The sequence below is a fragment of the Phacochoerus africanus genome, chromosome 12 (genome assembly GCF_016906955.1).
Source record: "Phacochoerus africanus isolate WHEZ1 chromosome 12, ROS_Pafr_v1, whole genome shotgun sequence".
NCBI lineage: Eukaryota > Metazoa > Chordata > Mammalia > Artiodactyla > Suidae > Phacochoerus > Phacochoerus africanus.
Genome location: NC_062555.1, coordinates 23,113,637 through 23,128,147, shown reverse-complemented (window position 1 = coordinate 23,128,147; position 14,511 = coordinate 23,113,637). Strand labels below are relative to the sequence as shown.

The window sequence follows — 14,511 nt, the reverse complement described above, 5'->3', positions numbered from 1 at the left end:
TTCTCTGACACAAATCATACCAATGTTTTCTTAGGTCAGTCTCCCAAGGCAACAGAATTAAAAATAAATAAATGGGACCTAGTCAAACTCACAAGCTTGGGTATCGCAACGGAAACCATAAACAAAATGTAAAGCAGAAATGATCACAACATTGTAAATCAACTATACTTCAACAAACTTTAAAGAAGGAAAAAATCATACATAATAGAAATGTTATATATGTGTACTATATATGAGAGAGTGATAAAAATGTGGCAAAATGTTGAAATTAGTGAATTTGGGTAAATGGAGTGTAGGAATTCTCTATACTATTCTAATTTTCCTGTAAACTTGAAATTATTTCAAAAAATCATTTTACAAAATTATTTTTTAAAATAGTTAGTGCTGGGAATTCCCTGGTGGCCTAGTGGTTAAGGATCCAGCATTGTCACTGCTGTGGCTCAGGTTACTGTGGTGGCATGGGTCAAATACCTGGCCTGGGAATTCCTGCATGCTGCAGGCATGATCAAAAAATATACATATCCAGGAGTTCCCGTCGTGGCACAGTGGTTAACGAATCCGACTAGGAACCATGAGGTTGCGGGTTCGGTCCCTGCCCTTGCTCAGTGGGTTAAGGATCCGGCGTTGCCGTGAGCTGTGGTGTAGGTCGCAGACGTGGCTTGGATCCCGAGTTGCTGTGGCTCTGGCGTAGGCCGGTGGCTACAGCTCCGATTCAACCCCTAGCCTGGGAATCTCCATATGTCGCGGGAGCGGCCCAAGAAATAGCAACAACAACGACAACAAAAAAGACAAAAGACAAAAAAAAAAAGAAATAGCAAAAAGACAAAAAAAAAATATATATATATACATATCCAGTATGATAAGGTAGTCGAAGAATAAAATATCTGATCTACATATCCAGTATGATAAGGTAGTCGAAGAATAAAATATCTGAATTTAAGATCTCAGAACTGGAACAATTCTAGATGATGCAGTATACGCTTTGGCCCTGGAAGTGGGCACCTGAAGTATAATGGAGAGAAAATCACTGAAACTGAGGTCACATTTGAAAGTTTCCCTCTCATTTCATTATATTGCACAGTTTCTATGAAATTTCATTTACTGATTTCACCTGAAGTTTTTTAATCTCTAAATTCCTTTCACTCTTCTTTTGAAGATTTTAGTGCTTATACTATAACGTAGTTACCAATGCACATCTACTAACCAAAGAGAGGTACATATCTTCTCGTCCTCGTTACTAATGAAGACCTTAATTTTTATTTATTTATTTAGCTTTTTTAGAGCCGCACCCGAGGTATATGGAGGTTCTCAGGCTAGGGGTCAGATCAGAGCTGTAGCTGCCAGCCTACGCCACAGCCACAGCAACACAGATCCGAGCCGCGTCTGCAACCTACACCACAGCTCACAGCAAGGCCGGATCCTTAACCCAATGAGCAAGGCCAGGGATCAAACCTGCATCCTCATGGATCCTAGCTGGGTTTATTAACTGCTGAGCCACGAAGGGAACACCACGAAGACCTTAATTAAGAGAATTTCAAATCCCCATCTCTTTGACATCCTATTAGACATACTACCACTTTCCCGGTTTATTATCTTGGGTCCTACACAGAAGTATTTAATGTATGTGATAATATTACATTGAGCACAAATGTTAATATTTCAGCTATTGTATCAAAGTTAGTAATAATAATAATCATAATGGGAATTCCCGTCGTGGCACAGTGGTTAATGAATCCAACTAGGAACCATGAGGTTGAGGGTTCAACCCCTGGCCTCGCTCAGTGGGTTAAGGATCCGGCGTTAAGGTCGAAGATGTGGCTCAGATCTGGTGTTGCTGTGGCTGTGGTGTAGGCCGGCAGCTGTAGCTCCAATTGGACCCCTAGCCTGAAAACCTCCATATGCCTCAAGTGCGGCCCTAGAAAAGACAAAAAACAAATAAATAAAAATAAAGTGATCCTGCAGTCTTCTGCATGGGTGGAAGGGAAGTTAGCACCTGTTACTCCAGGGGATGAGAGAGCCAACTGTGTGCCTTATGACTTTGATCCAAACCTCCTATATTTAGCCTCACTCCATACACAGGCCTTCAGAGATGGCTCCTGCCTCCACTCTCAAGCCTTTCCAAGGTTTTACAGCTCTGCGTGGTTTGTTTCCTTTTGGCTCCCTCCTCTATAGGCTTACTTTTATTTTCTTTGGTTTTGCGAAGTTAGTCGCCATTCATCCATCCATTTAATAATTTATTATCTCCTCTCCTAATGTTGTTTTAACAAACCACTAATAAGTCCTCTCCTATTCTCTTTGTCAGTCTACGCCTTTTTAAAAATTCCCTTACTGTCATTCTAGTGGGGTTTCAGGAAGGGTAAAAATAAACATTTGCACTCAATCATCATGTTGAAGTGGAAGTGCCATTCCAGCTTTTTAAATGATGAGGTTGGATTAAATATGTAATTTCCAATCTAAGCACCTACGCAAATGCAATGAAGGTACTCTAAGATATTTTCAATATTTTTAATTCTCTTTTTTTGCTTTTTGAGGTTGCACCTGCAGCATATGGAAGTCCCCAGGCTAGGGGTCTAATCGGAGCTGTAGCTGCCGGCCTACACCAGAGCCACAGCAACACAGGATCTGAACTGTGTCTGCGACCTACACCATAGCTCATGGCAATGACAGATCCTTAACCCACTGAGTGATGCCAGGGATTGAACCCACACTTCATGGCTCATGATGGGATTCGTTTCCGTTGAGCCACGACAGGAACTCCTATTTTCAAAATTTTTAGAAGGTTAACAGAAAAATACATTTACTCAAAATAAGACCATACAGGGTGGCATTAAACTTCTTTACTCAATGTGTTATTCCTGGTTCATTTATTCCTTCAATAAATATTTACAGTGTGACTACTACATTCTATGATTGTTCTAAATCCCACGGATTTAGCAGTAAGTGAAATAGTCTCTGACCTCACGGAGTTTCTACTATAACAGTAGAAATAAACATAAGCAAATGTGTGTCTTACTCTGATCAGAAGCTCAGATAGGTATCTACGTATCTTTCATTAATTACACTTTTTAAAAGAAATGAATGCAATTAGTACAAAAGGATCACAACAAGATACTCATAGAATTTAGAAATTAAATGATGTTTTAGGAGTTCCCGTTGTGGCTCAGCAGTTAACGAACCTGACTAGTATCCATGAGGACAAGGGTTTTGATCCCTGGCCTCGCTCAGTGGGTTGGGGATCGGCATTGCCATGAGCTGTGGTGTGGGTTGCAGATGTGGCTCAGATCCTGCATTGCTCTGGCTCTGGTGTGGGCTGGCGGCTACGACTCCGATTTGACCCCTAGCCTGGGAAGCTCCATGTGTCGCAGGTGCGGCCCTAAAAAGACAAAAAATAATAATAATAATATTGTTTAATAACTAGTATATAACTAGTAAAAACCAACAGATATGAGATTAAATGAAATCATTTTTCCAAAGGGAGTGGAAGGTGGGGATCAAAGCTGTGTCAAAACTTTTTTTTTTTTGTCTTTTTTGGCCTTTTCTAGGGCTGCTCCTGCGGCATATACAGGTTCCCAGGCTAGGGGTCAAATCGGAGCTGTAGCCACCGGCCTACGCCAGAGCAACAGCAACTCGGGATCCCATCCGCGTCTGTCTGCGACCTACACCACAGCTCAGGGCAACGCTGGATCCTTAATCCACTGAGTGAGGCCAGGGATCGAACCCGAAACCTCATGGTTCCTAGTCGGATTCATTAACCACTGTGCCACAACGGGAACTCCAAAACATTCTTTTGTTATTGTTTTTCAGCCAAGCCCATAGCCAGGAACCCAAGCCACAGCAGTGACAAGGCCAGATCCTTAACCCACTGTGCTATTAGGGAACTCCACAAGATTCTTAACACAAGACATTCACTGAATATTCATTGTGGCATTATTTATAGCACAGAAAATCTGGAAATGATGTAAATATCCAACAGTCAGGGAAAGCTTAAACGCATTTCATAAATATAATCAATGTAGCTATTAAAAATAATGTTTTTCAGAAATATGACAGGAAAAAGTGCTTATGATAGTAAGCAGAAAAGGTGGACATAAAACTATATACAATGTAATTTCAAATCTATAACAAAACAAAATATAAATCTGCCTAGAAAAAAAACCATAAGAAAATATATTAAAATGGCAAACTTTGGAGTGCCTGTTGTGACTCAGTGGGTTCGATCCCAGGAAGATAAGGATCCTCAGTGGGTTCGATTCCCAGCCTCACTCAGTGGGTTAAGGATCCAGCATTGCTGCAAGCTGCAGTGTAGGTCACAGATGCAGCTCAGATGCTGAGATGCTGTGGCTGTGGCGTAGACTGGCAGCTACAGCTCCTATTCAGCCCCTAGCCTGGGAACTTCTATGTGCCATGGGTTCAGTGTCAAAAAGACAAAAAAAAATGAAGTAAAATAAAATAAAATAGCAAAATTTAGGAGTTCCCTTGTGGTGCAGCAGATTAAATATCCAGTGTTGCCACTGCAGCGGCCTGGAGAAAAAAATGGCAAACTTTACTCTAGATTCTACAGCAATGGTTTTTAATAACATCTTCATCCTGTGTTAACTTGCTACAAATGCAGATTCTTAGCCCCTCCTCACACCCCGCACTGCCCCCAAATTCTGAGCCAGGTGCCCAGCCACCTAGGGTTTAACTAGCCAGCCAGGTGATATACTGAAGTCTGAGAACTACTGCTCTAGATAATGAGATCATGGGCGAATTTTTCCTTCCTTTTATGTAAAATTCCACTTGACTTCTCTGTGGGGTATAGCGGCTAAGAACGTTGGCTCTAGAGTCAGACTTGACCATGAGTCCTTGCTTCAGCACCCAGCTATGTGACCTTGGTGGCATTGCTTTCCCTGTTTTTCAAGACTTAAAACATTTAAGTCCACTAACTCCTGGTTTACGTGATTTCTGACAAGAAGCCTAGGTAGCCTAGCCTGTGTTTTTTTCTGGCTTCTTTCAGGATTTTCATGCTACCTTTGGTTTTCTGCAGTTTGAATATAACCTACCTAGGCATAGCTTTTTGGTATTTATCCTGATGGTGTTTGCTTAGCTTCTGGGATCTAGTTTGGTCTCTGCCATTAATTTTGGAAAATTCTTGAGATTACTTCAAATATTTCTTGTGCTCCATTCGTTGATTCCTTTCCTTCAGGTAATTCCAATTATGTGAAATTTTTTTTTTTTTTTTGGTCTTTTGTCTTTTTAGGGCCATTTACCCGCGCATATGGAGGTTCCCAGGCTAGGGGTCGAATCGGAGCTGTAGCTGCTGGCCTACACCACAGCCACAGCAACGCGGGATCCGAACCGCATCTGCAACCTACACCACAGCTCACGGCAACGCCGGATCCTTAACCCACTGAGCAAGGGCAGGGATCGAACCCGAAACCTCATGGTTCCTAGTCAGATTTGTTAACCACTGAGCCACGATGGGAACACCTTTTTTTTTTTTTCCTCTCTTTTTGAATTTTAAATCTTGAAAAAAATTTCCAGTTCTTAGATGCTCTGGTTTTCATTTTTGTTTTTCTTTTTTTCCTCTCTGCACTTTTTGTTTGGGAGGTTTCTATTGACATCTTCAGGCTCAATGATTCTTTCCTCAGCCACCTTGGGTCTGGATGGGACCGTCAAAGGCATTCTTCATCTCCGTAACGTGCCTTTGGTCATTTCCCTTTCTTCCTTAGAGTTTTCATCTCCAGGCTTACAATATCCATCTGTTCTTGCATGCTGCCTATTTTTTCCATTAGAGCCCTTAACATATTAGTCATAGCTCTTTGTTTTGTTTTGTTTTCTTGTCTTTTTGTCTTTTCTAGGGCCCGCGGCACATGGAGGTTCCCAGGCTAGGGGTCGAATCGGAGCTGTTGCTGCTGGCCGATGCCAGAGCCACAGCCACGTGGGATCCGAGCCGCGTCTTCGACCTACAGCACAGCTCACAGCAACACGGGCTCTTCAACCCACTGAGCGAGGCCAGGGATTGAACCTGCAACCTCATGGTTCCTAGTCGGATTCATTAACCACTGAGCCACGACGGGAACTCCAGTCATTAATCTTAAATTCTTTATCTGGAGTGCCCATCGTGGCTCAGCATTAACAAATCCAACTAGTATCCACGAGGATGCAGGTTCAATTCCTGGCCTCGCTCAGTGGGTAGGGGATCTAGCATTGCCGTGAGCTGTGGCGTAGGTCACAGACGAGGCTTGGATCTGGTGTAGCTGTAGCTGTGGTGTAGACCAGCAGCTGTAGCTCAGATTTGATCCCTAGCCTGGGAACGTCCATATGCCACAGATGTGGCCCTAAAAAGAAAAAAAAATGCTTTATTTAATAATTGCAAACTTTGTATCCTATATCTCAGTCTGGTTCTGATGCTTGCTTTCCCTTCAGGTTGTTTTTCTTGCCTTTTAGCTGCCTTGTGATTTTTTGTTGAAAGCCACACACGAGGCATCAGATAAGGAAGTGATCGAGGTCATCAGCTTTATGTCGATTTGATTCAAAACAGGGTGTGTTTAAAGTTTGCTGTAGCTGGACATGCCAGATTCCTCTGAGAATTCCTCCCTAAATACAGTTTGCATCTTACACATCTTTCAGTTGTAAGCCGCTGTTCTTGTACTACAACCCTGTTGTGGCGTTGAGATGTGGGTGAAGAAAAAAGCATTCTACAATGTCTACAATTCACTTTGTATCCCTATTTGTTGCACAAGTAGATTTTATCCGTATCTCCAAATTTATAAATAATTTTAATAAAAATTTCCAAATTGCTGTCCAAAAAACAATGACAATTTTTTTTAATTTTTTTTTTTTTTGGCTTTTTAGGGCCACACCGAGGCACCTGGAGGTTCCCAGGCTAGCACTCAAATCGGAGCCACAGCTGCCAGTCTACACCACAGCCACAGCCACACAGGATATGAGCCCCACCTGTGACCTACACCACAGCTCTCGGCAAGGCTGGATCCTTAAACCACTGATCGAGGCCAGAGATTGAAGCTGCAACCTCATGGTTCCTAGTCAGATTCGTTTCCTCTGTATCACTAGGGGAACTCCCTTTTTTGTTGTTGTTGTTTTTTGTTTTGTTGGGTTTTGTTTTTTTGTTGTTTTTGTTTTTTTGGCTTTTTAGGGCCGCACCTGCGGCATATGGAGGTTCCCAGGCTAGGGGTCTAACTGGAGCTGTAGCCGCCAGCCTACACCACAGCCACAGCAACGCCAGATCTGAGCCACGTCTGCGACCTACACCACAGCTTATGGCAACACTGGATCCTTAACCCACTGAGTGAGGCCAGGGATTGAACCTGTGTCCTTGTGGATACTAGCCGGGCTCGCTAACCACAGAGCCATGACAGGAACTCCACCATTTTACTTTCTGTCTCCAGAAATTTGACTACTCTAGGCACCTCATGGAAGTGGGATCATACAGTTTTTGCCATTTAGTGACTGATTAAGTTCACTTAGCAAAATGTCCTCAAAATTCATCCATGTGGTGTACGTGTGAGAATTTCTTTCCTTTCTAAGGCCTGCTAACATTTTTTGCCCACACCTGGGCACACGGAAATTCTGGGCCAGGGACTGAACCCACACACCACAGCAGTGATTCAAACCGCAGTAGTGACAATGCCAGCTCCTTAAGCATTAGGCCACCAAGGGAAACTCCTGAATAATATTTACTTTTTTTTTTTTTTTTTTGCTTTCTAAGGGCCACACCTACGGAATATGTAAGTTCCCAGCTCAGGGTTCAAATCGGAGCTACAGCTGCCGGCCTGCACCACAGCCACAGCCACACCAGATCCAAGCCGTGTCTGCGACCCACACCACAGCTCACAGCAATGCCAGATTCTTAACCTACTGAGCAAGGCCAAGGATCGAACCGGCCTCCTCATGGATACTAGTCTTAGATTTAAGTGTTTCTTAACTCTTAGATTATACGTCCTGCACACACCAACAGCTACTCATCCCCAGAATGCACCAAGCACTTTCCTTCCTATTTACTCAGCACCTTTTTAATGCTAGGCATTGTGGTAGGTGGTGAAGGAATAAAGATAAGATACAGTCCATTACAACATTATGAAACAGTCTTAATTATGCCCCCTTTACATGCGAAGAACCTGAACATCCTTATCCTTAGGATAGCATCTTGGCTAAGAGCAGACGAGCTTGAGAAAGCTGTAATTCAAATCTTACTCCAAAGCTCACATTTCCTTTTTTTTTTTTTTTTTTTTTTTGCTTTTTAGGGTCACACCTGCAGCAGATGGAAGCTACCAGGCCAGGGGCTGAATCGGACCTACATTGCCGGCCTACACCTACCTACAGTCACAGCAATGCCAGATCCAAGCCATGTCTTCGACCTACACCACAGCTCATGGCAACACCAGATCCTTAACCCACTGAATGAGGCAGGGACTGAACCCGCAACCTCATGGTGCCTAGTTGGATTCATTTCCACTGTGCCATGACGGGAACTCCAAAGCTCACATTTTCTATTCCACACTGTATATTATGAACAGTTCACTTTTTAAAAAATAATATTCACCTGTAATTTCTTTTCTACTTTAGATTTCCAAAGGTTGGGTTTTGAGAGGAATGGCACAATACAGGGGAACAAAAAACATGCATCCCAATGTTTACTGCAACATTACTTATAACAGCCAAGATACAGAAGCAACCTAAATGTCCATGGACAGAGGACGGGATAAAGAAGATGTGCACATACATACAACAGAACATTACTAAGCCATAAAAAAGAAGGAAATAATGCCATTTGCAGCAACATGGATGGACCTACAGATTATCATATGAAGTGAAATAAGTCAAAGACAAATATCATATGATATCAACTTATATATAGAATCTATAAAAATGATACAAATGAACTTATCTGCAAAACAGAAATAGACTCGCAGACTCATGGTTACCAAAGGGGAAAGAAAGGTGGTGGAGAGGGACAAGACGGAGGGTTTGGGATTGACATATACACAATACTATCTATAAAATAGATCATCAACAAGGGCCTGCTGTACAGCACAGGGAACTACACTCAATATTCTATAGTGACCTATGTGGGGAAAGAATCTGAATAAGAATGAATATATGTTTAACGGAATGACTGCTGTATACCTGAAATTAACACATTGTAAATCAACTATACTCCAATATAAAATAAAAATTTTAAAGTTTAATTTTTTTTGTCTTTTATCTTTTTTTGTCTTTTTGTCTTTTTGTTGTTGTTGTTGTTGTTGCTATTTCTTGGGCCGCTCCCTCGGCATATGGAGGTTCCCAGGCTAGGGGTCGAATCGGAGCTGTAGCCACCGGCCTACGCCAGAGCCACAGAAATGCTGATCCGAGCCACGTCTGCAACCTACACCACAGCTCACGGCAACGCCGGATCGTTAACCCACTGAGCAAGGCCAGGGATCCGAACCCGCAACCTCATGGTTCCTAGTCGGATTCGTTAACCACTGCGCCACGACGGGAACTCCTGTCTTTTATCTTTTTAGAGCCGCACCCAAGGCATATGGAGGTTCCTAGGCTAGGGATCTAATCAGAGCTATAGTTAACGCCTACACCACAGCCACAACAACGCAGGATCCGAGCTGCATCTGCGACCTACACCACAGCTCACGGCAACGTCGGATCCTTAACCCACTGAGCAAGGCCAGGGATCCAACCCACAACCTCATGGTTCCTAGTCGGATTCATTTCTGCTGCGCCGTGATGGGAACTCCTAAATACAACAATATTTACTGAATTTCTACCCTGTGTTATGTACCTGCAAGACGAGTATAAAGAAGTGATCCCCACCCTCCTGGAGCTTATAAGATGATGGACAAAGGCTTCAGAACTATCCTTTTTCTTATGCATGACTCCGTGCTCATCAAGCAATTTAGGAATACAAATTTGCCCTCCCCAAAAGCTTAATACCCATAAAATGATATACTATATCGCAGAGGTCAGCTTTCTGATCATTGTATCAACATACCTCTACTTAAATTAGTAACTCATCATTTGGGTTTACACCTCACTCTTCATGAGTTTTTTTAGCTTGAGTGACTCCCCAAAGACTGATCGATTCCAATTAACTAGTTACATGTAATATCTGAAACTTTACAGCTGAGAATCAAATATAGGGGTAGAATGTGTACAGAAAGATGATATCAGGGAGTTCCCGTTGTGGCACAGCAGAAATGAATGCTAGCAGACTAGTAACCATGAGGTTGTGGGTTGGATCCCTGGCCTCGATCAGTGGGTTAAGGATCCGGCCTTTCCGTGAGCTGTGGTGTAGGTCACAGACGAGGCTTGGATCCTGTGTTGCGGTGGCTGTGGTGTAGGCCTAGGAACCTCCATATGCCAGGAGTGTGGTCCTAAAAAAAAAAAATAAAGATAGCAGCTAATGAGTCTCTAGTTTATCCTCAGTCAACATACTTTTATTTCATCATGCTCTTAAAACTGCAGTTATAGGAGTTCCCATGGTGGCTCAGTGATTAACGAATCCGACTAGGAACCAAGAGGTTGCAGGTTCCATCCCTGGCCTCGCTCAGTGGGTTAAGGATCTGGTATTGCCGTGAGCTGTGGTGTAGGTCGCAGATGCGACTCGGATCCCGAGTTGCTGTGGCTGTGGTGTAGGCGGATGGCTGCAGCTCCGATTTGACCCCTAGCCTGGGAACCTCCATATGCCACGGGAGCGTGGCAAAAAGAAAGAAATGGCAAAAAAAGACAAACACACACACACACACACACCCCAAAAAACCCTGCAGTTATAGTTAACTCATAAAACTTGTAAAGAGCAAATGAGACATACCATGTAACCTTCTCAACCTTTAATGTGCATGCGGATCACAAGCAGGAATGTTTAAATGCAGACTCTGACTCAGCAGGGCAGGGTCAGGGACTGAGCTCCTTCCTGTGGGATAAACTCCTAGTGATGCCCAGGCTGCTGCCCACAGCAGGAGGAGGATAGAACACACCTGGCACAATAGCTGCCACACAGGCTGCTCAGCCCAGCTGACTGTTCCCTCCCATTTATGGATGTCTTATCTCCCTTCCTTGGAAGAAAAAAACTGTTTTTTTTTTCAATCTTTGTATATCCTCTAAAATTTTAACCTAATCAGAATGCTTACCATATGATAAGCATTAAATACAAGTCAACTGAATGAATGACATCCAACTTTTAGGAGTCATTACTTCTAGGTTATAGATAAAATTGTTTCTTCCTTTGAATTTATTTTTTTGGGGGGGATGCACCTGCAGCATATGGAAGTTCCCAGGTTAGAGGGGTCCCTTCTGAGCTACAGCTGACAACCTGCGCCACAGCAATAGCAATGCCAGGATGCCAGTGGTATCTGCGAACTACACCACAGCTCACCAGATCCTTAACCCACTGAGTGGGGCCAGGGATAAGAACCTGTATCTTCATGGATACTAGCTGGGTTCGTTTCCTCTGAGCCACAGGGGAACTCCACTTTGAATTTATTTTAAATAGAAAAGTACTTTTGAAAACTGAAAAATCAGAAAAGCTTTCATTCTACTTTTTTAAGTGAAGAAAACTATTCAGGGCATAATCCAGTGCATTTTCTCAGGCTGAACGAATCCAATCTTTTAAAAAATCCCTAAGTAGTGTTTACTTATCTCTTAATGATTCTTCCATTTTTGTAAATAATAACTTAAATAAAAGGAAGTCAACTGGTTTTCTGGGGGAGTTTTAAAACTAATATAAAAAACTATTTTCTTAGGATGTACCTTATACTTTTAAAGCAGCACAAGAAAATTATAAGGATATTTTAGGGAAGGTAACATCTGTAAAATAAGTCTGGCTTTTCAGACTAAGGGTACCAGTAAAAAAAAAATCAAATAGTATTACTGCTATCTTTGGCACAGTTTCGTGTTCCTCCACGGATTTTCTGTGATCACCATAACAAGTGACTAATTCTTAAGGCTGCCTTCTACACTTGTAAATACTACTTGTTAATCCAATTTCACTTGGTTCCACGCTGAGAAAAATGGTATGTTGACATGATGTTTCAAGCACTCAGAAGAACAAAGGTGGAATGTTATTTTCATTTCTAAGATGTTTACTTCTACAGTTTCGTGGCTTTTTTTTTTTTTTATGTTTTTGCGATGAGTTCCCCCAATTACCAAAATTAACGGAGGATGGTAACCGTTTTTATCACACCGCCGAATCAAAACAACGTTAATAGTCTGGCGAAACACACCCATCCCTCCGAGCCCTCCGGCGACAGGACGCCGGTAGGGCGCGTCCCGCCTCTGCCCGCCGCGACCGCGACCGCGACCGCGCGCACTGGGTCCGCTGGTGCCGCCGCAGAGGCCCGGCCGGCGCGCGGGGCTCCCTCAGGTCCCTGCTGGAGTTGGCTCTTTCCTCTTTATTAAATCTGTTTTAGGATGTTTGTTTAAGACAAGCCACCACGCGGGTGGCGCACCAGCACTTGGAAGCCTGTGCGACGGAGCGGCGGTGACCTCGAGGCCGTCCTCCCACATCCCCGCTGCGGAGGCAAAATGGTGGCCGCGACCGCCAAGCCGGCCGGGCCGGGCGGGGTTTCGGCGCGGCCGGGGAGGCGCCCCCCCGGACTCTGGCGGCCAGGTCCCTCCTCACCCAGGCCGCCCCAGGGGCCCACGGCCTGAGCGGTTGCCGGCGTGGCGCCTGCGGCCACGAGAGCCTCGCCGAGGGCCTGGAGGCGGCGTCCCTGAGACCGTGGACAAGGACGCCATTATGGCCCGGCCGCCTCCGGAGGAGCCGCGGCCCCAACCCGCGCAGGAAGCGAGGCTCGGCCTCGGAGGAGGGGCGAGGCGGAGGGGGGCGGGAGGGCGGAGCGGCGGGGCGGGGAAGCCGGCAGGAGCGGGGGAGGGGGCCTCCCCTCCCCTGCCGGGCGCGCGGCAGGCTGCGGCTGAGTCTGCCTCTCGCTGAGGGCGGGGCTCCAGAGGCAGAGGAGACCCACCCCGTCCGGAGCTCCTCCGCGCGGCCCGGGGTCGCGGCGGGCGGTGAGGGCCGGGCTCCCGCGGCGCCTCTTACCTGTGCCTTCCCTCTCTCTGTCGTCCGCCATCTTGTTGCGGCGCCGTCGCCCGGGAGAGGCCGGTCGCTAGGCGAGGTCGCGGCATCCCGGCCCCCTCCTGCCCCACGGCGAGGCCGGCCCGGAGGATGGGCGTCTCCGAGTCCCAAGGGAAAAAGACCCTGGAGCGGGGGGGTGGGGTGGGGGGGGAGCTCCGAGCGCGCGCCCTCCCGGTTCCCGCCACGACCCTCTGACGCCCTGGAGGCCGGAAGCCTCGACGCGCCCCCCGCGCCCCGTCCCTCACATCATCCTCCTCCTTCCAGAACCGAGGCCTGAGCCCAGATTTCTCTGGCTTGGAGGAAGTATTTAATAATAAAGCCTGGAACCCCTCCTGTTCTTGTCTCTGATCATTTGGGGACATCACGGATACACTGTACTCCTCCTCCCCTCCAGTTCTTTGGACCTGGCGTTGCTCGATTTTTTTTTTTTTTTTCCTACTGCAGATTTTTAAACGCAGCTGGAGAGCTGGGTGCAGAGCTCAGCTCCCGAGGGATGACAAAAGCAGCCCGCCATCCCGCCGCCTCCGCTTGGCGTCCGCAGGCCACGGAGGGGCCGGACCTGCCCCACCTCCTGCCCTCGGTTTTCTCCCGTCCAGGACTCGCCTCCCGCTCCCAGAGGCGGCGGCCGAGAGCTGGAGCTGGAGCTGGGATGGAAAACTGGGCCGGCGCGGGAGGAAACCAGAGCCATTAGGCTGTTATTACTAGGAGGAGCGGAATCTCAGTCGAAAAACATGTGTAAAACAGGCGCAAACATTTGCGTTGTCAAGGCTGCGATTTCGGATACAAAATAGAAGGTTCTCATAGCAACAAAAAAGTACCCCTGTTATGCTCACGGTTAGTAGGTGGAAATGTTCTTAGGTGTGAGATTTGACCAGACCACCCGTTAAAGGTACCCAGGGAAAGTTTGAAATCAAGCGTTTCTGAAACTTTGAAGCTGTAGCATGATGGGAAATTTTTCTCTTTTTAAGGGAAAGCGTACTAGAATGTTTTCTTTCGAAAATGATTTTTGAATAATATCCCTAATGGTGTAGTTCAAGAGAATATATATATTTAAAGACGAATTTTAGGTGATTTTAAGTGCATCTGTGTACTCATTTATGTGATTTTATGTGAATGTTTATAAACCGTTAGCTAAATATTGAGGCCATCAAAATAAAAGATATCAAACGGTTTTATCACCTGAGTTTTTATGCTCCTTTTATTCTAGTTCTGTAATCCCTTAAAACCTTAAATTGACTAATATTCTTTGTTAAAATATTTTTTTCTGTAGAAGATATTCATGTGGTGCTCTGGTCATTCCCTTTGAAATTGACTAGAAACAACTGAATCATCACAAAATGGCTCATATCTGAAGATAGATTCTTACATGGGATATAATTGTGAACAGCTGAAAAATAGGGGAAAGTAATCATTAGCATTCATGTATATTTAAATTTCAT

The 14,511-nt window shown here is 45.0% G+C and overlaps 1 protein-coding gene across 5 annotated transcripts in view; it reads right to left on the bottom strand.

Moving 5' to 3' along the window:
- The window catches only part of EFCAB2 (EF-hand calcium binding domain 2), a 95,195-nt gene extending 81,299 nt beyond the window's left edge, over window positions 1-13,896 (bottom strand). Inside the window, exon 1 of one of the 5 annotated variants that reach the window (XM_047755269.1) lies at window positions 13,037-13,896. In XM_047755269.1, the coding sequence (XP_047611225.1) occupies window positions 13,037-13,434 (398 nt within the window). In that variant the 5' untranslated portion in view covers window positions 13,435-13,896. The remainder of the gene's footprint in view (window positions 1-13,036) is intronic. The other 4 variants (XM_047755266.1, XM_047755265.1, XM_047755264.1 and 1 more) reach the window with 4 other exon arrangements.
- Between the last annotated feature and the right edge of the window lie 615 nt (window positions 13,897-14,511).